Source organism: Aspergillus pseudotamarii (genome assembly GCF_009193445.1).
Source record: "Aspergillus pseudotamarii strain CBS 117625 unplaced genomic scaffold BDV38scaffold_14, whole genome shotgun sequence".
Lineage (NCBI taxonomy): Eukaryota > Fungi > Ascomycota > Eurotiomycetes > Eurotiales > Aspergillaceae > Aspergillus > Aspergillus pseudotamarii.
This window is the reverse complement of record NW_022475028.1, coordinates 63,486-84,983: the sequence shown is the minus strand read 5'-3', so window position 1 is coordinate 84,983 and position 21,498 is coordinate 63,486. Positions and strand designations below refer to the sequence as shown.

General features: G+C 47.8%; 8 protein-coding genes across 8 annotated transcripts; 6 read left to right on the top strand and 2 right to left on the bottom strand.

Annotated features, from left to right (window-relative positions):
• Window positions 1-1,470: 1,470 nt before the first annotated feature.
• Window positions 1,471-2,284, top strand: BDV38DRAFT_291013 (NPP1 family protein; the record flags this gene model as incomplete). The annotated part of the gene is made up of 2 exons (XM_032061633.1): window positions 1,471-1,691; window positions 1,786-2,284. The coding sequence occupies 2 exons, from the start codon at window positions 1,471-1,473 to the stop codon at window positions 2,282-2,284; spliced, it is 720 nt and encodes a 239-aa protein (XP_031915793.1).
• Window positions 2,285-3,336: 1,052 nt separating this feature from the next.
• BDV38DRAFT_280645 (uncharacterized protein) lies at window positions 3,337-4,008 on the bottom strand (the record flags this gene model as incomplete). The annotated part of the gene is made up of 1 exon (XM_032059361.1): window positions 3,337-4,008. One exon carries the CDS (start codon window positions 4,006-4,008, stop codon window positions 3,337-3,339), a length of 672 nt encoding a protein of 223 aa, XP_031915792.1.
• A 1,693-nt stretch (window positions 4,009-5,701) lies between these two features.
• Window positions 5,702-6,636, top strand: BDV38DRAFT_280644 (class I SAM-dependent methyltransferase; the record flags this gene model as incomplete). The annotated part of the gene is made up of 3 exons (XM_032059360.1): window positions 5,702-5,746; window positions 5,797-6,083; window positions 6,135-6,636. The coding sequence occupies 3 exons, from the start codon at window positions 5,702-5,704 to the stop codon at window positions 6,634-6,636; spliced, it is 834 nt and encodes a 277-aa protein (XP_031915791.1).
• A 580-nt stretch (window positions 6,637-7,216) lies between these two features.
• BDV38DRAFT_280643 (uncharacterized protein) lies at window positions 7,217-7,564 on the top strand (the record flags this gene model as incomplete). Its single annotated transcript, XM_032059359.1, has 1 exon — window positions 7,217-7,564. The coding sequence occupies one exon, from the start codon at window positions 7,217-7,219 to the stop codon at window positions 7,562-7,564; it is 348 nt and encodes a 115-aa protein (XP_031915790.1).
• Window positions 7,565-9,664: 2,100 nt separating this feature from the next.
• On the top strand, window positions 9,665-10,598 carry BDV38DRAFT_280642 (uncharacterized protein; the record flags this gene model as incomplete). Its single annotated transcript, XM_032059358.1, has 3 exons — window positions 9,665-10,345; window positions 10,403-10,483; window positions 10,536-10,598. The coding sequence occupies 3 exons, from the start codon at window positions 9,665-9,667 to the stop codon at window positions 10,596-10,598; spliced, it is 825 nt and encodes a 274-aa protein (XP_031915789.1).
• Window positions 10,599-11,613: 1,015 nt separating this feature from the next.
• BDV38DRAFT_280641 (uncharacterized protein) lies at window positions 11,614-12,396 on the bottom strand (the record flags this gene model as incomplete). Its single annotated transcript, XM_032059357.1, has 1 exon — window positions 11,614-12,396. One exon carries the CDS (start codon window positions 12,394-12,396, stop codon window positions 11,614-11,616), a length of 783 nt encoding a protein of 260 aa, XP_031915788.1.
• Window positions 12,397-16,522: 4,126 nt separating this feature from the next.
• On the top strand, window positions 16,523-17,510 carry BDV38DRAFT_291009 (uncharacterized protein; the record flags this gene model as incomplete). Its single annotated transcript, XM_032061632.1, has 1 exon — window positions 16,523-17,510. The coding sequence occupies one exon, from the start codon at window positions 16,523-16,525 to the stop codon at window positions 17,462-17,464; it is 942 nt and encodes a 313-aa protein (XP_031915787.1). The 3' UTR covers window positions 17,465-17,510.
• Window positions 17,511-19,806: 2,296 nt separating this feature from the next.
• BDV38DRAFT_291007 (major facilitator superfamily domain-containing protein) lies at window positions 19,807-21,435 on the top strand (the record flags this gene model as incomplete). The annotated part of the gene is made up of 2 exons (XM_032061631.1): window positions 19,807-19,821; window positions 19,882-21,435. 2 exons carry the CDS (start codon window positions 19,807-19,809, stop codon window positions 21,349-21,351), a joined length of 1,485 nt encoding a protein of 494 aa, XP_031915786.1. The 3' UTR covers window positions 21,352-21,435.
• Between the last annotated feature and the right edge of the window lie 63 nt (window positions 21,436-21,498).

The window sequence follows — 21,498 nt, the reverse complement described above, 5'->3', positions numbered from 1 at the left end:
CAGCTTGATCCGAGCAGGTACATGCATCACATTGTTACATTGAAACAGAACTCACCTACAGTGGCTGGAGACAATTTTCCACATATGATCATAAGGCTTCAGCATAGAACGCGGCGAGATGTGCGATACAGCTCTCTGCACATAAACCCTACGGAGCTTGACGACAGGAAAAGTACGGACTCGGAAGTTAAGGAACATCCTCGATGGCCGATCGTCTCCGGAACCAAGTCCCCGTTGCTGCCGGATATCCTTCTGCGCATCCGGTGGGTATGGCTGTTAGGGCAAGGTTGAAGAGTATTCTCAAACAGCACGACATCCTTCAGGATACAAGCTCCAATCACAGTAGGCCCACTCAGACATTGTACATATAGATTGAACCCAGTTCCCACACACGAAGGATCGACGAGTGGATCTGCACAGTCCCCGCCATGGCAATCAGATTAGACCTTCTCCCGATGTTTCGCCGAAGATAAGCCCTGAAGAGTCAGGCCTTTGAATTGAGGTTGCTTTTCTCACCATGGATGGGATCCCAGTCACCGTATTGTTACCAGTAAAGATTTACCGGCATTATATCTGAACCATGCACAAAGCTTGCCGGCGTACATTCATTGCTATGGCTCCGCAGAATTAACTAAAGCCTGTTACATTCATCGGATATACAGGTTCCCGCATTCATCGAAGGAAGCAATGGAACCAATGCGCCTAGAGTTAAATGATTTATAATCATTCTGCAGACAGGGCCTTGACCAATTCGGGAAACTTGATCACCACTAGCAGTGGCGCAGCAATGCACGATTGGGATACTATGTTCAGCGTTTGGAATCAATTGGAGTCCCCACGTGTCATAGGGTATAGTCTCTCAATCTAAGCCCCTCAAACTCGAGTGGAGCCAACGGTTGATACGGATGAACTGGCTTTGGCTACTTCCGGTTCCGACATTGATTGGGGGTACCTGCATATGCTCATGCCGTTACCTGGTTTCAAATCAATATCGCTAGGTTCCATCTGGTGAGGTGCATTGCCTGTAAATGGGTGTAATGGGAGGATCCCTAGATGCGGACTACAGTACATTAGGCCGAGTAGAACCCTTGGTTGGAAGGGTCTCGGGGTTTAATCTACTCGTCCTGCCGAAAGTCCGGTAGTGACTGAGACTGATAGTGATTGAATATCGTCATTAGGCTACACTGCGGGAAGGATCTGCTAGGAGGCATGCAACCATGGTGGATCCTTTGCTGCAGTCGGCATTCGGAGATGCTGTCACCCGTAGCAATTTAGTAGCATCTTGGGCATGATCCTTCCTTGCCTGACGCCTCTTGGCGGACGTCGGTAATTAATTGCCTTTTATATAAGAAGCCGACGTCAGTAGAAAAGACATATAAGCGAGTACTCCTTCCATATTTCACTCTAGACACAGAGAATCAAACCGGTGTCTTCACGCAACCAAGAAAGAAATCCTCCCAATCTATCAAGATGGTTTCCAAGAACATCTTCGCCATTCTGGCTGCTGCCATCGCCGTGCAAGGCAGCCCCATGGAAAAGCGCGCAGTCGTGAACCATGACTCGATCACACCATTTCCCGAGACCGTCCCCAATTCTGCCACTGGAAACGCGTATAAGAAGTTCGAGCCATATCTACACATTGCACATGGCTGTCAATCCTACCCGGCCGTTGCCGCCAACGGTGATGTGAGGCAAGTCGTCAACATTACGTCGCATAGCACAAATTTCAAGTGCACTATTATAAGCAAGATGAAAGATGCACAATTGCTAACATCTGTTGTATAGTGGAGGTCTTCAAGACACCGGTAGCGCAACAGGCGGGTGTCGCGACCAAAGTAAAGGGCAGACCTACGTGCGCGGTGGCTGGCACAATGGCCGGTATGGTATCATGTACGCATGGTACATGCCAAAGGACATGCCCAACAGTGGTGTATCAGCGGGTGCGCACCGCCACGACTGGGAGAATGTTGTTATCTGGGTAAACAACCCGGCCAACGATAACCCAACCTTGCTGGGAGGTGCAGCGTCGGGTCACGGCAGCTACAAGAAGACGGACAACCCACCGCGGGAGGGCGATAGGCCTAAGGTGGAATACTTCACCAACTTCCCAACCAACCACGAGCTGCAGTTCACTAATACGCTGGGACGTGATCTACCACTCATTGCCTGGGAGTCTCTTCCCGAGGCTGCGAGACAGGGGCTTGAGAGTGCCGAGTTTGGGAAGGCGACCGTCCCGTTCAAGGACTCAACCTTCCAGGGAAATCTCGAGAAGGCTGCTCTTTAGGAAGCTTTAGGTATTTCTTGTTTGGAGAGTTACATGATTGATAACCCCAGGTATTCGGTCTGAAGGAATATTGCAACTTGATTCCAGCTATTGTTGAAGAGTAGTATGGAGTAGGATATGCCCATGAGCTTCATCCGTTAAGCAAACGGCTGATAGCAGGTTTTATCACTTGGATATGTTTTGTACTCGACATCCTAGCATGCGATAATGGTGTTAGCAGAGTAGTAGAAAGGGGTGATTGATGCATCGATGGAATATAGAGTTTGCCCTGTAATAAATCGCAAGTGCGCGGAAATAGTAACCTTCTCCTAAAATGAGCATTTGATAGCAGAGTGGGACTCAGATGACATCGATATAAGTCGTTTGAGGCACTCTACGGCTGTTCAAAGTGACTATAAATAGCATGGGCTTATTGTAGATACGCGATGGACAGCTTGAATGTGAAGACTCTCTTTGGTACCTTTAGAAATATGTCGGTAACGAATTAGGTCTTGCACGCGAGCTTTATTCTCCATATGGAACTTGAGTCCTTCTATAATAATAAAGAAGGCGGCCAGGGCTTCATACTCCGTTCTTTGCCCGCCATGAATGTCATGTTATTATCATAAAGAACCTTTTGTAAGTCTGGCTGCGAGTCTGCCAAGACAATGTCGCAAATCAAGAGCTTCGAATTGTGGCCTCTCATCGCTGGTGCTAGGCTCCGGAGGATTCTTCAGCACTCATCGTCTTGCCAGTCATGTAGTATTAGCTTAAGGAGATATGCAGCGGTGCCTAAATAGTAACCATTACTAGTGGCGGGCTGTAACTCATTCTCCAAGCTGTCTCCTCACCTTTGATCGGCTACACCTGTTCGAAGAAGTTGTATGGCTGTACCTTGACCTGGGAAGTGCATACTACATCACCCACCGTGGTGACGGCTGGAAGGCCTTGGAGGATGAATCGGCCCTTGATAATGGGGGTATGGGGAGATTCTATATTGCATACTTTTGCTGTTGCCTCCGCCAATATCGACCAGAAATACCCCATCCTCCCCGGGCTTTAGGCTGCTGAAGTCATATAATTTCCCTTAAAGGGTCCCTGAAACTTGTCATGGCTTCATTGAAAGTTTTGGCGGCTTTGGGATCCTGCTGTAGTAGATTGAAAATGTTGATGTCCTTGGCTCCCTTTGAAAATGCGTATGGTGAGTTCATCTTGTCGGAGGAGCCCATGAAACCCGTGGTGTTGAAGAAATCAACGTATAGGGACATCGATTTAATGACACTGTCCCAGGAATGCCGAGTGTATGATTGCATGAACTTATTGGTCCATTCCCGGGATAATGCGGCGTATCTGAAGGCTCCTTCGCCCGCCTCTTCGAACATATCCAATGTCGCGAGAGCCCGTACAATACGGCCAGTAAATTCCGGGCCTGTCCCTGCATGTTTGCTCAAGTCTTGTAATGTGAAGGGTGCTCGGGTAGGTAAATTGTCGAAAAGACCCATCTCGATTACCAGCCGGACACGGAGAACCTTGTAAGGTTGGAAATGGAACGCGATCAAAGCCTGTCTTGGCTCCACGACGCGTTGTGCCAGCCTTTGCGAGGTAACCTCGATCTGTTTCAGAGACACCCTGCTCTTTGACTCTGATGTATCTTCTGAGTATTGCAAAATTGCTTCTTGTAACGTGGAGTGGAGTGAGGTGAGTCCCCCTGGGGTTGGCTTGTAGGACGTTATTTCGATGGTCATGTTGACAAATGTTGATATTATAGAGTTTGCAATATTGGACGGTGCAGGACGTGAGCTAGGCCATTATATATATCCTGTACCCCCGGAAGTGTTACTATCTCGACTTGTTTTGCAAATATAGTCTATCCACACGATGTTCCATGACATGTCTTAGCTGAAGACTCGGACTAAGACCCGCTAGCTGAAGATTTCAGTTTGTTGAAACGGCAATCCCCATGGAAGCAAAGCGGACCCGGGAAATTAGTCTTTGCACACTGCTTCATTACAATAAGTATTGTACCTACAGATACATCGCTGAATGTAGATACCAGTCCTGGCCACAGTTAATGGCGGAATGTGTTGATAAATGAAGAATCCTGTCATGGCTCGTAACCTCCATGGTTAAAGAGCAAATTAACATAGCCTGTATGTGTATGGTGTCTCCTAGATCGTTAATGGCCTATCAGCCTAATAGGCCGGTGGAGCATCCATACCGCGTCAGCCAGCCAGGAATACTGTGGCAGGGTACAGAAAGGCTGTGTGAAATATGATACTAGGACCACCTTTTGCCACAGTGGTTCTGATAGTCAGTTCCACTCACGTTTTGTAAGCAAGCCGCTCCACAGAGGTCCACACATGGTCTTTCCGTGCCCTACCGCAGTACCGTCCTTTACGGAGTATATAACCTAATTTTTGAACGTGGTAAAGATAAGCCACCTAGCAAGAACTCGGGAATCGATCAAAACGAAGGGGCAGATCCTAGATTGAATACTGATCATTGATACTATCGTAGTCCCTACGAAATGTGGAGTTGAAGCATTCTCTGCAAGGGGACCTGTTAGTACTCTGTAGGTACGAACAAGGCGTGCTGGAATCATCATACTCTCGGTCTGATTAAGTGCCCAGACGAAACTGAAAAAAAAAAAAAAAAGAACGCACAACGGGGGGGGGATTAACTACGGTCGTGAACATGCTTGCTCCGAGATTTCTGGGAGACGCTTTTTTTCTACCAAATGTTGACATATCACCGTAGAGTCACTGTCACACACAGCTGAAGAAAATGTATGAACTACATACCTTTGTTCGATCCACGGAGAAATGCGCCCAAAATCCTGGCGCGTACTCCGTACGCTAGTAATACTGAGTCATTTACCCAAGGCGCTGGGCTCGGCTATCGTGCAGACTGACTTACTAGTTTGTTTTTATGCCCCACACGCTCTGTGGCTAGCTGATACTAGTATGTCGTGTTCTGCCTGGGATATTGCGGTTAGTCCCACATCTCGGCTGCCATAATTGGGTGTTGGAGCTAAAGACCTTCCTATAATCATTGTCTTACAGATCCAACACTATGCTAGGTTGTGAAGAAATTGTGCTGATCCCTGTGGGGTGGTTATCACTGTATCATTTCCTGACATAATTTGCTGCGGGATACACAATACAATAGGACCACCCTTAGCCTGGTGGTTCTAATAGTTCTATTCATGATCTCTAAGCGAAGTGTTCCACAGTGATCAGCATGATCTTCTTTTCACAGTCTATCTCTTCTGTCTAGTGAGATCCTTATCTTACCCGAGGCCAATCCTACTAGCGTAAGTGCAAGCAATGTTCTGTACTTGAGATGTAGTGGGTTTTATTTATTTAAACCATGCTGCACATTGTTCCCCTCTGGTCTTGCAACTTACTACCCCTAATAAGCCTTCCACTATCTTTCAACATGATTCAGACACAGGCCGACCAGAAGGACTATTGGTCCAGTGAGGTTCGTGGCCCCAAATCCGTGCTTGGTTTATATACGCTGAGCTATACCAGACTTACGAAGCTGCGGCATCTTTCGTCCCCCACTTTGCCGACACACTCGTCCAGAGCATACCCTTTAAGCCCACCGATCGAATTTTAGATATCGGATGTGGTGATGGAAAATATACCACCCGTTTTGCTCCCGCAGTTAGCTACGTGCTAGGGGTCGACTCTTCTCCATCCATGATAGCCGAAGCCAAGACGCTGGACTATGGTGAAACAGCCACGGACTTCCGCATTGTTGATTGCCGGCATCTGGAAGAGAACGCAGAAGTTATGCAGGGAAACTGGGACAAAGTGTAAGTCTCAGAATCCATCCTTGGAGTGCTCTCTTTTTAAAACTCGCACAGCACCTCGAATGCTGCCTTACATTGGATATTAAAGGATCCAACCACCCGTATGTCCACATTAAAAAATATCTTCCAGTCAATGAAGTCTGGAGGAACATTCTTCTTTGAGATGTGTGGACATGGAAATGCACCAGAAATGACGACAGCATTTATGTTCGCTCTTGTGGATCAGGGAGTCCCCATTGAAACGGTAGAGGAAGTGTGGGCCTTGTTCTATCCTTCAGATGTTTATATGAAGGAAGCTCTCGAGAGTGTTGGGTTTCAGGTTAAGATGATTGCATTAAATCCGCAACCGCTAGAGCTGACGACCAATGAAAATGGTGGACTGGAGGGATTCCTGAGGCTGATCGGCGCTCAGATGCTAGACATTTTAGATACCCAGGAGGAGAAGAACAGTGTGATCAAGAAAATGTGCCGTATGCTGCGCTTTGGCACTACGAGAGAGAATGGGAGTCAATGGATCACATACGCTAGTCTTAGATGTGTTGCTGTCAAGCCATGACAGAGCCTACCGTATGTGGTGTGTCGAATATAGTATGTTTGAGATACCTATCTAAGTATGTAGTCCTCAGGAACATTGAATATTTTATCGGATATAATAGCGTGCAGATATTTAAACCTTGGTTTTTGAAATGTTTTCTGAACCAGTCAGCCCCTCCTACAGAGACAAGAAAGCCCTAGATAGCATGCTATAGTCCCCCATTCCAGTATACGTGGTATAACTGGCGGTATACCTTTGGGCGCTGTTGGCCAGAGGGATGCAAGAGGTGTAGTACTAGGGAGATGGGAGATGTTCCAGTTTTTATATAGGAAGCCATTGGAGTTGACATAGATTGAATAGGTCGAGGCTCTGATTTCTTTCCGCGATTAGAATCTGTATAGGTGTGTCATGTTATGTCTGGATAGATACAGGCCCAGAGCTGTAGCATTTTGAAAAAATGGTGGAAGAAGTGCTCCACTTTTATGCCCCCACGTCTAGACGAGGCTGATTTAAATTGAAATTCATTCCTTGTACAGAGTACACGTTGCCTATTTCTGCTTGGGACAGACAGCGTTATTCGTGGGAATCGACGCAAGCGACAATGCCACCCATCACCAAAATATGGCTCAGCACACTGAAAAACAAAGATGGCATTGACTCGGGCGAGTTCACTGACCTGCTCTCACAGATCCTCACCCACTGCTCCTCTTACACTAACCCCGACTCCAATCCCGAATTATCGCCCATGCAGGCCTTCTTTTGGAATGTCGAGAATCCAGACAACCTCCTAATGATAACGGGATATCCCTCGCAGGATATGAACAATGAAGCAGATCGGACTTATGCAGAAGCCTTCCTACAGACCGCTTGGAACTGCGTGCTCGTGAGTAACGACGCTTGTGGTTGCTTGCCAAGGATGGGTGTGGTTGTTGAAGCAGTCCTTGAATAGGAAGTTTGTACGGTCACTGCAGAACTTTCGCTCGATTGCTCTTGGACTGAAGCGTAGCATTGGGCGTGGTTGGCCCGAACACGTACAGTTAAAGCGGTGGAGGCTCGAAGTCTGATACATAAGGCATAATGAGCCATCGCCCGAGTACAGGCCAAATATTTTCGTGCTTCGAGGAAAGCCTGGTTGAGTTTCAGCCTGTGCAGCCGAAGGGCCCTACAGGAGTAATATCAGTCATCGGTTGTATTATGGTATAATGAGAGAATCATTGCGCACAGCGGTCCTTTTGGTCAGCGCCTTGGCAGGATATGAAGTATATTCGGCCGCGTCAACAAGTCGTACGGGGCGCACTAGCGTTTCGAGCCCCAGACAGATATAGCTCTGTTCTCCCGACCATGCAATACATTCAGCGCTTAGTTCAAACTCTGAAAGACCCTGCCAGTAAATGGTGTTCCATAGAACTTGGCTAGCATGCCTATCTCATGAAGGTTTTGATTTACTTTTGTTTTTGACAGCGACTCTAGCGGACTGTGACATGTCGATCCATATAGCAGTGATAGAGATGTGGTATTGGTTCCTCACACATGTGTTGTGTCAGAAAGATATTATGAAACGGCTAGCCCACTCCCCTAGCACTTCTCTGTTCATTCTTTTCACCAATCCAAGCCATTATCGATTGTAAGTTGCCATCATAACTATAACCCAGGGCCAATGGCATGTTGCGCAACCACACAGCTTCTAGATCATTTGCATAAACTACTTCAGTACAAAGATACTCAAGCCAACTCAACACATTGGATCCTGACATCGTCCACCTATCGTGAAAGCTGAGCCCGGAGTCTCTGCGACCTGTCGTATCACCAAATTCATGTATGCTGTTTTATAGGCGCGCTTACTGGCAGCACATCACTAAAGTAGGTACTGTACTCTGGATGGAAACCTCTCGTTAAACTGTGGCCAGAAGCCTATGGAGTGAATATACTAAGGCCCAACCTGCCAAGAATCTATTCCTCCTTGTACTACCAGAGTTTAACGGAACGGTTCCAGCATCCATATGGTTGTACAGGGCATTCCAAGCCTTTGGAGACCTTTGCCCCAAAAGCGTAAAATTCATTAGGCACCATTTGAGAAAGCCTCTGTGGTGACAACGAAAGGCCGGATCATAAACTAAGCGCGTAGTGTCTAGAGAGAAAGTCGGGGGTCGTGGCGATCTCCAGAGAGTCCGACCGTTTAAACGCTCAGTCCTCCTATGGCTCATCAGTAGCCGCCGAAAGGCCTTCCTTTGTTCACCAAATGTCTCCCTGAAACTCGTCTTCTGTCTCCTATACCGTTCAATTAGACAGGTATCGGGAAGCAAAACCTGACTTGGGCCTCAAGCCGCTTATCCTGAGTTGTCACACGAAGGTATCCGTCTTTAGCCAAATGATTATTTATCCAGTGGTACGTTCTAGATTCCTTATGTTATAACGACCGTAGGCCGACCTTTGTAAGGTGGGGAGGACGAGGGTAAGTTTGGGGCACTGTCTCTGCCAGAAATCACTAAATCAGGTGTAGGAATGAAGTGCGTCCTAGGCTGAGGCTCTGTAGACTGACGCTCATATTAATGCACATTCATACATACCGGGGCTGAATGTAAGATGTACTTCAAAATGGCTCTGTATCTCCTCTCACTCTCCAACCATGTCTGTCCCAATAAAGGCGCTTCCTGTCCGACGCAGTGGAACAAAGTCTGGTGTCTAGCCGGGCGTTGGGCGACATATATGTCGATCAGTGCTTGGTGGCTTCTGTCATAGACATGTCATAGCTCGCAAAAAGTCTATACAAGGGTTGAAAGGAAAAGACATAGTGGAATGCTAGTGGTTTTTATGAGATAATATCTTGGCATGTCAGGTATATAATTGATCACATCTTCCACCATCGATCACTTTGTTTGCCAGTTCAACTCACTCTTTCATTTAATCATTCAATTCTTCTAATCCAGATATCTGCGGCCGGCTCGCAATTCTGCTATTCTAAGTCACCCCAACAGTATTCATTCATTAGTCTATTGCTTTACCATTTCATTTCTGTGCTAGCCACATCTATCTTCCCGACTATCTCAACATGAAGCTCACTGTTATCTCCCTCCTCGCGGTTGCCTTCCTGTCTGTGGGACCTGCAGGTGCGATTCCTGTCGACGGCATCCAAGATGCAACCACTGTCGATGCGGTTTCTCGGACCGACGATGCCATGCCGTCAGGTCCCAGTGCAACCTTGACTTCCGATAAGTCGGATCATACATACACACATGCTCATGGTCAAAAGGAAACCCAAGATGCCGATCCAAGCACTGACGATGAGATTTCTCAGACCGACGGTGCCATGGCGGCAGTTGCTGGTACAACCATGGTTTCCCACAAATTGGACCATAACTGCACAGATGCCCATGGCCATGAGGAGTTCGAAGTTGCTAATGCGGCCACTACCGATCCGATGTCGGGGACCGACGATGCCATGCCAGCAGGTGCCGGTGGAACAGTGACTTCCAACAAGTCAGATCATAACTGCACAGATGATCATGCTCATGAGAAGTTCGAACATGTTAGTCCAGCCTCTGCCATTACGGCTCCAGGCAGTGACGGGGCGTTGAAAGCTTTGGTTAAGAGAGCTTCACCCCAACGCGGCACTCCTGATTCCATGGAAGCCCACCGCGATAGTGCTGCAGAGGTTTCTTCTCCGGGCAGTCAGGGTAATTCCCGTTCACCTTCAGCTGACAGCGCCCAAGATGACAAATGGATCCATGGTGTAAGTCTTCACTTTACAGAATAGTGACGAGTCATTTAACTAACCAACAAATCAAAGACCTGCAAGCAAAATAAATGCACTGTAACCATGCCAGGTGAAAACAAGGAACGTAAGGCGGACTGCCATGTCGACTCCCCGGTAAGATACCAACTCCAACTTGATAGTCTGTCATGTGTGCTGATGATAGCAGTGTTTATATCTTGGTTCTTGTGTCGTTAGTGTGCGCAATCCGGGCGTGGCATTTTGCAGTTAAAGAAGCCTAGGGAAAGAGGCACAACTGCGGTGACTTGACCCCGTGCTTCCAGGGTAGTGATAGCTTTTCTGGATGGTATACTGTATCGGACCGGGGGGGACGAGTAGAAAATATTTTGTTTGGGACCGGGAAATCTGTTGAAGTTACTAGTTCTTAGTTTCTTCCTTATACAGCTCGTGAATACATATATTTTCCGGGGTTCTCAACAGTTTCTTTCTACAGTTGACAACACGTTACATCTTTCTGTATAGACAAGACTCTTACCAAATGGCAATGCCATGGATCTGAGAAAGACTAACAAGCGTGACCTATAATTCAGGCTATTCGAAAGACTGGAAGCATGCTGATTTCCTCGTTGCTTACACGTTAAGCAAACCCGAATAGGGCTCAGTCGCACTGATCCCTTCTTCTAGCCCCACAGAAGACCTCGACGAAGCTCTGTGAGCTGTGACTTTCCTTCATGTTCTCCCGAACATGCTTGCCGTAGGAGTCATTGTTCAGCCTCCTTTCTACATGGTTGTCATAGCACTTGCTACAGTAAAGTCAAACTACAGAGGTATATCCTCTGGCGACTAAAAAAATAAAAGATAAGGAGGGGAGGGCTTGGTCAAGCTGCTCCGGTTCGAGTAAGCCAACTCGACTATATAATGCTAATCTCATTAGTGGCCTCTCGCTGGTTTTCTCTACTTGTGACTGATGACTCACCTGGTCTAAAGCCAACAAGGCATACAGACTCACTACCATCCGAACCTGGCCCCATATTGCATAGACAAGCAGATACCTCAGCATTTCTGGGAATGTCATGAAATGCTAAAGGTTGAAAACAAGCTCCAGAAAGGCGGACGGTCCAAGATACTGTAGCGACAGCTGCCAGTCACTAGGAATACCAGCAGTCGACACCATGGCACCAAAAGGAGTCCGACAAATTATAATTGTGCTTGTTATCATAAGGTCTAGAAACACTAGATGTTCCTCCAAGAAAGCAGATAAACAAACGCAATGAGCCGCACCTTCTTCAGTGGCGTCTGTGTGAGGGTAGAAGCAAGTAGGGGTCTCGCACGAGCTGCCTGACCTCACTGCGAGACCACTGTAGTATCTGCTTGAGATAATCAGTGTTTTCCTTTGATTTCGGTTCAATTGCACATTCATCATGTACTACAATGCCTGTCTTCCGACCGTTTTGATACAGGCGCGTGATGGCCCCGTCATCTCCGCTTGACAGTTTACATTTTCCCTTCCAGTAATCCTCGACAACGTGCTCCACAAACCCTGGGCGTTGTAGAGCCTCAGTGCGATACGCAGTTGTCTCACTCGTATAACACGTAATCTGGCTATCGCAGAAGTAAGCCATCGCTGTATTTGTGGCTGCACGTCTGTCGTGCCTCCCGGCACCCATGGCCTCGAACATGCTCGGTGCGTCTGGAGCTAGTGCTGGCAGCGTCATTCGAATATTAACCTTGATATTGCTAACACCGGCTACTCTTGGCCCCGCGGATAATCCACATAGTAAGCCTTGGAGAGTAGCGAGTGACCAAATTGAGTCATCGTCGAGAAGAACAACATGATCAGTGGTCGTGCGTTGAATACCTGCTATTAGACCTGGTCGTTTGCTCTTCACCTCAATTGCATGAACTATGACTCTTGGGTCGTCAACCGTCTCCAGGCTTGCTTTGATGCGTTCATACCATTCAATTGTCGTGACTATTAGGACTTCATGAGGGTCTGCGCGCAACCAGGACTCTATAGCTGGGATGAAAATCACCATCTGGGTCAACAAATAGGCATACGATAGTGACATTGGAAGGGGAAAAGGATGATTAGGAAGATGCCATGGGATTCCGTTTCGCGATCAATCGCATGCGATAGAACCCGTAGTAGAACACAACAATCTAGAGGAACCGGATGAACCGGACAAGACTGGATGGGCCATTAGCATGGAAAGTAATAGTAGCGGAAGGATACCTTGTGTATTTGTTGAACTTATAGAGGAAATGTAACATTGTAAGGGGTACCAGTTATCGATATCTTCCCGCTCAATTCCTTGCTGTGAAGACTCGGGACACACCAAATAGACCTCAAAACGGAAAGGCAATGTGGAATACCAAAATCGCTTGAGAGTTCAAAGAGTTGGTATTGTATGCTAGCGGGGTAATGTGAAGCAGAGGGGGAAATGTGATTGATCGTCCGGTATGTATGGACTCGAAAAACAAGGCTTAGGGCTAGAAGGTTAGTTGTAATGCCTGGCATTCAATCCATCTTGCACCATGGGCCAAGACAACGTCACATAAGTTTCGGCAATAAACTTCAGCGAAGGGCCTGGACCTTCGGCCTATCAGGCTCACCAGACTTTGCGTGCTCTAAATACAAAGTAGTCAGGTCTATGGAACGGGGAGCTTCCCGGTGCATTCCGTGGCGAACGCCACAGAATTAGCATGATATGTACGTATCGTGTGTGGGCCTCGTGGGGAATGGTTGGCACGGGCATAAGACTAACCCTAATTCCGGAGAGGCTGCAGAGGTGACAAATGCCCTAAGAATATTTAGTAGCCTACATATGTGACACTGGACCATAATGGTCGTTCAATGATTGTATTTGAAAATATACATACAAGACGCGCAAGATGGCCGAAATCATATATCTCGAAGGCAGCCGTTGCGGGGTAATTCGCCTGAGACAAGCTAAGGAAAAGATAGAAATTGCCCAATGATTATCAACGGAGTTTGACTCCGACCCGGGAAGTAATCGTCTTTGGCGATGCCAAGTGAATAGGACAAGAACATCGGAAGGATATTTTATCTCTACTCGACCCGAGCAGTGTGGAAACGACGAGGGTCCTATGGCGAACGTCAGATTGCATAGTTGACACCAATTGGGCTAGATAGAATGTGTCAAGTGTCCTATCATGGTATCAAATCCAGTGTAAATGTAACTATTATCATGCAGAAGTCGATCAATAGTGAAGGTCAGCTGCCAATCTCAGTATTGAGTTTGAGAGGGGAGGCATCCGACAGGAGGAGTAAAAGGAAGGTGGTAAACGTGCATGGCGGATGGTTTAAAATACTGGCGTAAGGGTCGTGCACGTCCCAAGCCATAGACCATACAGAACAACATCACCTTTCTCCTGACCCTCTCCCTGATCTCCATAGACGTGTCAATATTGAGGCGGTGAGATACCCAGACCCTCCATCATAACATAACATCTCCAATCCTTCCACTCCTAATGGCTGCAGTGGGTTTCTGCGTTGGCCGGTGGTGGCCGAGCAGCCAGGCTAGCTCCTAAGACGTTCAGGGGGCAGCCAAGGCCAGTGCCCACTCAAGCGTCGCACAAGGCCTGGAGCCACAGAGGCAAATGATGGGGATCAGTGTTACTCAAGTTTGCTTTGTCAGTGCTAGATCCGTGGGTCAATACTAGATTCCTCTAGGATTGGGACTTCGCCGGGCAAAGGCTGCTAACGCAATAATATTTCAGGTGCTCTCGCTGCAATTGTTCTTGCCTTGAAGAACTCAGATGTCAAATGCACCGTTGTTGATAAGGATGAAGGTGTAATCAACTCTTGGAACTCGAATCATCTCCCACTTCCTGGATTGGACGAGATCTTTTTCGATGAACTGGAGCAAAAAGTCCATGAAGACGGTCAGTGTCCCCGAAGGAGACTGCAGAATATTGCTTTTTCCACCGCGATGGACGAACGTATCATAGCAGTAGACATGATTTCCATTTGCGTCAATACACCCCTTCATGTGAGTATCTCTGAGTTAACATAGCGTTAAGGTAGCTTTATGCAATGGAGTGACAAGATAATTCGCTAGGGGTCCTTGAACCTCGACAAGGGTTGGGATGGTCTAGACCTCACTAATATTAACGCCGTGGCTAGAAAAATAACGGCAGTATCTACACCCTCGCAAACCGTGGTCATTAAAAGCACAGTTCCGTGCGGCATGGTTGGTGTAAAGCAGGTGGTACGTATACATTAGCCGTTCCCCACTGAGGATTGATAGTTGGAGTAATGCCTGTTCATGTAATGGCTCATAAATAAAATACCTGCGACGGCGTCGTTTTCCCAACCGTGTTGTCATAGAAGACGCCACCAAGTCAACCAGTGCGGTGGATGCAATTAAGTCTCTGTACAAGTGGATGCCAACGGACTGTATCATCACCGCAAATTTGTGGTCACATGAGCTATCCAAAATCGCAAGCAACGCATTCATCGCATAGCGTATTAGCAATATCAACTCACCGAGTGCGAAATGTGAGTCGAGGGGCGCAAATATACATGATGTTTCTAGGGTTGTCCGGTCTGAGCCTCGCATGGGCCCCTTGTCACTTCGGGCTGTGTTCGGGTTCGGTGGGTCTTGCCTCTATAAAGACGTCTGTTGCTTGGTTTCCCTGGCGCAGGAATTAGGTCATTCCGAGGTGGCTGACTATTGGAAGGCTGTGGTCCGTGTCAATGTCTGGTAGAATGGGCGGGTCCTCAACCGCCTCATCTCCTTTCCACCCCAAACATCAGGAGTTTAATGGCCGCGGGCAAGTAGCTGTCCTTGGATGAACCTTCAAAAAAGATACATTAGATACGCGGACCTCTACGGCTACTAGTCTCCCTCAAGGTCTCCGCCGGTTTGGTGCAAATTTTCACCCCTACGACCCCCGTTTAAGGTTTGATCAGATCGAATGCATATTGGGTTCTGCAACGTCGGAGATGGTGGTTGCCGACATTGAAGACGCCTGTCGGGGATGCCATGCTCTAGTTATCCACACCAATTGTGATGAGCTTGCCGACTGCAGGATTCCATGGCAGCATATCAGCAGCTCTATGATGGAGCCGAAGGTGCTTCTTGATCTGCGGGGAGCTACAAACCATCATGCGATGGAGCAACATGGGTTCCGCATCCTAGATACTGGGATCAAGCACGGATGGGAACAACACTGGCCACCGGCCAAATCTAATAGCATCGGCCTCCTGTCTCCGTAGGGATTATTTGCTGTTACTCTATGAACAGTAGTTAGACGCGGCTATCAGGATAATCATAGACCCCATTGGCCCAAGGATAGTCAGAAATCGCACTCTCCAGTCACAATAGCACCATCGCCCTGGCTTTGTTTGGCCTTGGAAGTCTTGTGTACAGTTCCCGAACTTCCAAAAGCCAGTAATCAGCAAAGTGCGCAAGCGAGGCATTGGGCTGGGAACCTGTATGCGGTAATTCCCTAAGCTCTTCAAATAATTTAAGGTAGGACATTCCTTTAGATGTAGCGAGTATGGGTACAAGGTCATGTCATAGTAATAGAAGTGTCTTTTGCGCACCTCCTCAAATACTCAACCCTTGGCAGTGAGAAAATTAACTTACTGTGCAAGAGGTGTCGCTAACTGGAGTCGATTCTCAAGTGGCCAAATGGTTACTGTATGGTTATATCAAGTGTGCATAACCCGAATTCATCGGCCTTGGCAGCACAGTCCATGGTTTTGGTCTTGCAGGCTGGTCTCGGAAGAATGGATATCCCAGTAAATGTTAAAATTCTAAATGTGGTCTTGACGTCAGAAGGATTGGGTTGGTTCCACACAACACGAGCGATGGGGAGACCCAGAATGTGGGATGAACCCTAAGTTCAACAACAAAGTTGGGCAACGTCGCTAGAGGTTACCCGCTCAAGCCCTCTTCCCACCCACCTTTACTAACTTAGTATATCGAGCGATGCGGTGCGTAGGTCTAGCGTTTGGTTGGACATAAAAATATGAACGTGTAGTGCGTATGCCCGTAGATTTATAGACGTATGTCCTCGGACACCGTTCCTCTACGCCTACGATCGGTCTGTCTCCTGACATCTTCCCAACAACACTAAATCCTTCGTTTCACCTACATCTCTTGTGTTCATTAGAATATATGGATTCTGAAAGGTCCTTGTCGCTTTCATAATCATGTCCTTCCCATGTCTTCCGCCCAGAGCCCAGTCACCCAGTACACTGGCCACGAACTGGACCAGCCACAAAAATACGTCATTGCAAGCTTTGCAGCTATTGTGTTTTACAGTTCGATCGAGCTAATTGCACTGTGTCTCACAACCTTCAAGCGATACACGGGCTGGTATTTCTGGAGCTTGTTCATTGCATCCTGTAGCCTTATTCCACACGGCCTGGGGTTCATTTTTTTTATCTATCCACTTGGAATTAACGCCTATGTTTCCGTCACATTGATTATCATAAGCTGGTACTGCATGGTAACAGGTCATTCACTCATTTTATGGTCGCGTCTTCATCTTGTTGTGCAGGCACGTAAGCTCCTCAGGTTCCTTCTCATTATGATTCTCATCGATGCCGTTGCATTTCACGTTCCTACAACTGTTCTCTTGTACGGCTCCCTCGGTCCTAACGGAGCTCGGTTTGCAAATGGATACAGAGTGATGGAACACATTCAGCTCATTGGCTTCGCTGTTCAAGAATGCGTCATCTCCTCCATCTATATCTGGGAAACATCGAAATTGCTACGGCTTCGACCAGACCGACTTCACTATACGATACTGACCCAGCTACTGGGCATCAATATTATTATTTTAATCCTCGATGTAGCCGTCGTGGGGATCGAGTATGCGGGTCTCTATGCCCTGCAAGTGATGTTCAAGCCGGTTGCATACAGTGTCAAATTCAAGTTGGAATATGCCATTCTGGGGAAATTGATCCAAATTGCGCGGGTGTCGTTATCAAGCGAGGAGCCGTTATCGTCCAGTTCACAAGGGCCCGATGGCCCTCCCTCTGATTCGGTCAGTTCACGTCCAACCGCTGCTGGCCATTATATGCCGGTGCTTCGTTCATGCACACTCTGTGCGTTCTGCGCAGGCTTTCGGAAGCCTGCCCGCCATCGGTCACACGTTTAACAGACTTGGACTTTATTTCTCTATGCGTGCTCAGTACAGAGGCGTCATAGGAAATCATCCTCAGATATCGGAAACCACGATGGTGAAGCAGTAGTAGTTCAATAGCTGAACAGCTCCACTCGGAATGAACCAGTAGCTCACCGGGCCTGGTAGTAGGTTCTTAGACACAACAGAGAGCTGTATAACACTGGCACTGCATGAAATCGAATCTGCTATTGTCGACAGCTTCCTCGGAACATGTGATGACCTCTATAACCTACTCATCCTCGACGACGAGAATCATATGCACGTCACAAACGATACTTATACGGCGCGCTATCACCGGCATAGTCCGACCCTGAGATCTCTTACTGAGGGACTTATACGAAAATCGTGGATGCTCGCCTCTTTACGGGTCCCACTGGCAATGCTTTCAGAAGTCGCTGATATATTGAGTGAGACAGGGAATCTCGAGTGTTGTTGCTGGGTATAGGGTTGTTTGTTGAACAACGACCGAAAGGAAAATGCGGCAATCAGTGCTATTGTAGAGGATGGATCCAATGACATGAAGACTCTGTACTTCTTTATCTGGTGACATTGCATATTTTAAGATCCGACGCCTCGAGGGCATCAAAGTCGATCTTGGTCACATTAAGGGCCATAGACATCATCACACATAAGACCAATTTTATGCGGGCTATTTCTGTTCATTTTATGCTGCCTGAAATTCGCTTCATATCCCTTCCTTTAAATTGTATCGATCCAATGCAGGAACAACGATACATAGAGTAATGTTCAATTTTACTAGTGTCTTGTCAGCCCGAGCCGAGCCGATCGTATCGGAACCTCGGGATGTCATCCCGAATGAAGTACCCTAGGGGTTGTTATATATACAGCCGGTTTTTCTCGGGCTTTCGCAATTATTGCTCCCGATGTGTACCTGGTAGAGGATACTGTTCCGCAGTGATCATGTTGACACTATCCGATGTTGTTTTACCAACGCTCTTTGGCTGCAAAGAGGTCTCTTGTATATGTATAGTACCCTTGAGCGTTGGAAAGAACGTTTTATATGAATCTTTCCAACTCGATCATAATAGCTCTTAACGCCACTTGTAGGTCCCCAAAATAATAGAATACTGGTCCAGCACCCCATGCAAAAGACGCCAAGGCTGGAGAGCGCAGATCGTGGAATAAGCTTGTTGAGAGTCCAGCCAAATCCGAAGCGATTTGAAAGGCCTGGGACCCGCTCGGGGGTAATACCGACGGGGGAACCGGGGCAGCAAGCAATTGAATTTTCCTCAGAACTAGGAATCTAATTATTCTTTTCTGCCGGGTTTGTTAGAACCGTCCACACGGCGATCCGATCAACAGTAGCCCAGGACCCCTATTACGACAACCGCGCTATTGAGCGCAGTACCCAATCGATGTATAATTATCTTGTCTTACTTAATGGAACTACATGTGCCTCGAATGGCTATCGCATTCATAAATCTAGCCCTTTGAAGAGAATGACTCCATTAACAAGGAGACTTACTGCGGCTCCAAATCTTAGTGTGATTTGCTGCTGGGCACGATCCATGTTGCGCATGTCTCGTTCTGGACTTCTACCCAATGTAGAACTAGTGCCATTACAATCTGTAGGGAGGTAATGAATAGTTAGCTCATTCGTGCAAATGACATATCGAAGAGCTCTCATTTTCCATACCATTTTCGGATAGGCTGGTCTGTGCACACATTCCATGCTGTAGTCTATAGCGTCTCAGGTGACCCAATGTGCTCGGGTCCTGAACCCGATCCTCGAATTCGGTATATCAGAACTCGGATTACCAGCTGCATTGCAGCCTTGGCTTAGGAGTCTTGGTCAATGCAATATGAGCTTCGGTAGAGCTTAGACGTCGGGTTTTATAGCCTAGATCCTTGGCATAGTCCAGGGACATCCCCAACACGGTTTCTACACCTAGCACAGGTGTTGATGGCGATCCGGGGACCCGATACCTTCCGAGAAGCGATCCACCTGTCCAAAAATGGTCAATATCTGGAGAAGGGGGAGTCGCCGAATAGTCGAGACGAGTGATGATCGCCTTTTAGTCAGGGTTCCTGTCTTGGTTCTCGAACGGCTCTGCTACAATTATCACCTACAACTCTCGATATAAAGAGGAGTGGAGATAGCAGTACGAAACACAGGTGCCACTACACAGAAACCGCCATCTAATCTTTTCACCCCAGCTGCAATTTGCTTGTATCACGTCAAACTCGATCTTCCCGAAGAAGTTGCGCCAAATCAATCTCAGTAATCAGCAACCCGTAGTCGATGTCGCCCATATCCATCTTCCAGGACGCCTTGGGGCGTTCTAGAACCCGAGATGGCAGCGACTCAGGTAAGCGTTGCCTTTTACGAAAGATAAGCAAAGACTAATGACGGTGGGGTAGATGAACAGATCTCCGATGATAACCCTATCACGGTGACGTGGGATGGAGATCATGACTCGGCCAATCCGTACAACTGGTCCCTGGCTCAAAAATGGACATTGACCCTTCTTGCTGTATTCACCACATACATAACCATGATGAATGGCACGATTATCACAACTGCACATGCTGCAATTAGTGAAGAATTCCATGTTTCAGAGGATTCATTTCCCCACTCTTACTGGCCTGTGACATCATGGGCACTTGGGGGATGTTGTTCCTCATTGTTCATTCTTCCATTGATGGAGGATCACGGCGTCCGTCCGATCTTCTTGTCAGCATATTTAGTATTCATTTGCTTTCTCGTCCCCCAGGCCGTGGCACAAAACTTCGCCACTCTCATCGTGACAAGATTCTTTGCCGGCAGCAGTGTCGCGGTTCTGGCGAATACATCTGCCTCCGTCATTGGTAATATCTGGGAAACGGAAAAGTCACGCTCCATCCCCGTGAGTTTGTACATCTTCTCCTACCTGGCGGGCAGCAGCACGGGTCCCGTTATTGGTGGCGCAATCTTTGAAGGATTGTCATGGAGATGGATTGGGTATCTCCAGCTGATCTGGTTTGGGGCACTTCTTCCAGTGTATTACTTCCTGTTCAGGGAGTCTCGTGGTGCCGTCATACTCGCTCGTCGTGCCCAGGCATTGCGGAAACAGGGAAAGCCAGCGTTCACTCAGCTGGAGATGGAGGGGCAGACAGGTTCTGCATTCAGTCGCTTCGTTCAAAGCTCGACCAGACCCTTGGTTCTTGTATGTACAGAATCCGTGGTCCTGGTTTCCACACTATGGTCCGCGTTCACTGTCGGCACACTGTTCCTTTTCACACAATCTGCAGAGCAGGTCTTTGTGGACTTATATGGCTGGAGTCACACCCAGGCTGGATATGTCCAAGCGGCCATTGTGATCGGGGAAGTTTTAGGCTGGCTCATCAACCTATTCTCCGCGAAGCTCTATTTTGGTTCTGCCTCGCGCAACACCGAGTCCCCGGGTGTGCCTATTCCGGAGGCCAGGTTGTATCTGGCAGTGGTTGGGGGTGTGGTTGGAATTACGGGTGGCATGTTTACCTATGCCTGGACCTCCTTCCCGCATATCCCGTGGATCGCCCCGGCGATTGGTCTGGCAATGGTGGGAGCCGGGAGTGTGATCGTCGTGGCCGGGGTCTCGGACTATGTTGTGGATTCCTATAGCAAGTATGCCGGCAGTGCGATGGGTGCTGTCGCCACAGGGGAGAACCTATTCTCGGCTTTGCTTCCTCTGGCGACCATGAGTATGTACACCAACCTTGGATTCCAATGGGCCAGCACTACATTGGCGTTTATCTCCTTGGTACTCTCCCTTGCGCCAACTTTGATGTTCTTCTGGGGAAAGCAAATCCGTGCTCGAAGTCCGTTCATCATGGAAGCAGCGATGAGCTCGGAGCATAAGGGCGCAGGTGCTGTCTAGCGGGTCAGCCACACTACATGCGAGAGCATTAATGTGCTAGGAACTATTTGTGTTGAAAAGCAATAGATAGAAATGCAAAGCCCTATAGAGGAGCGAATCATTAGACAATTTCGATAGTTACAAACAAATGACACATAACCTACATGC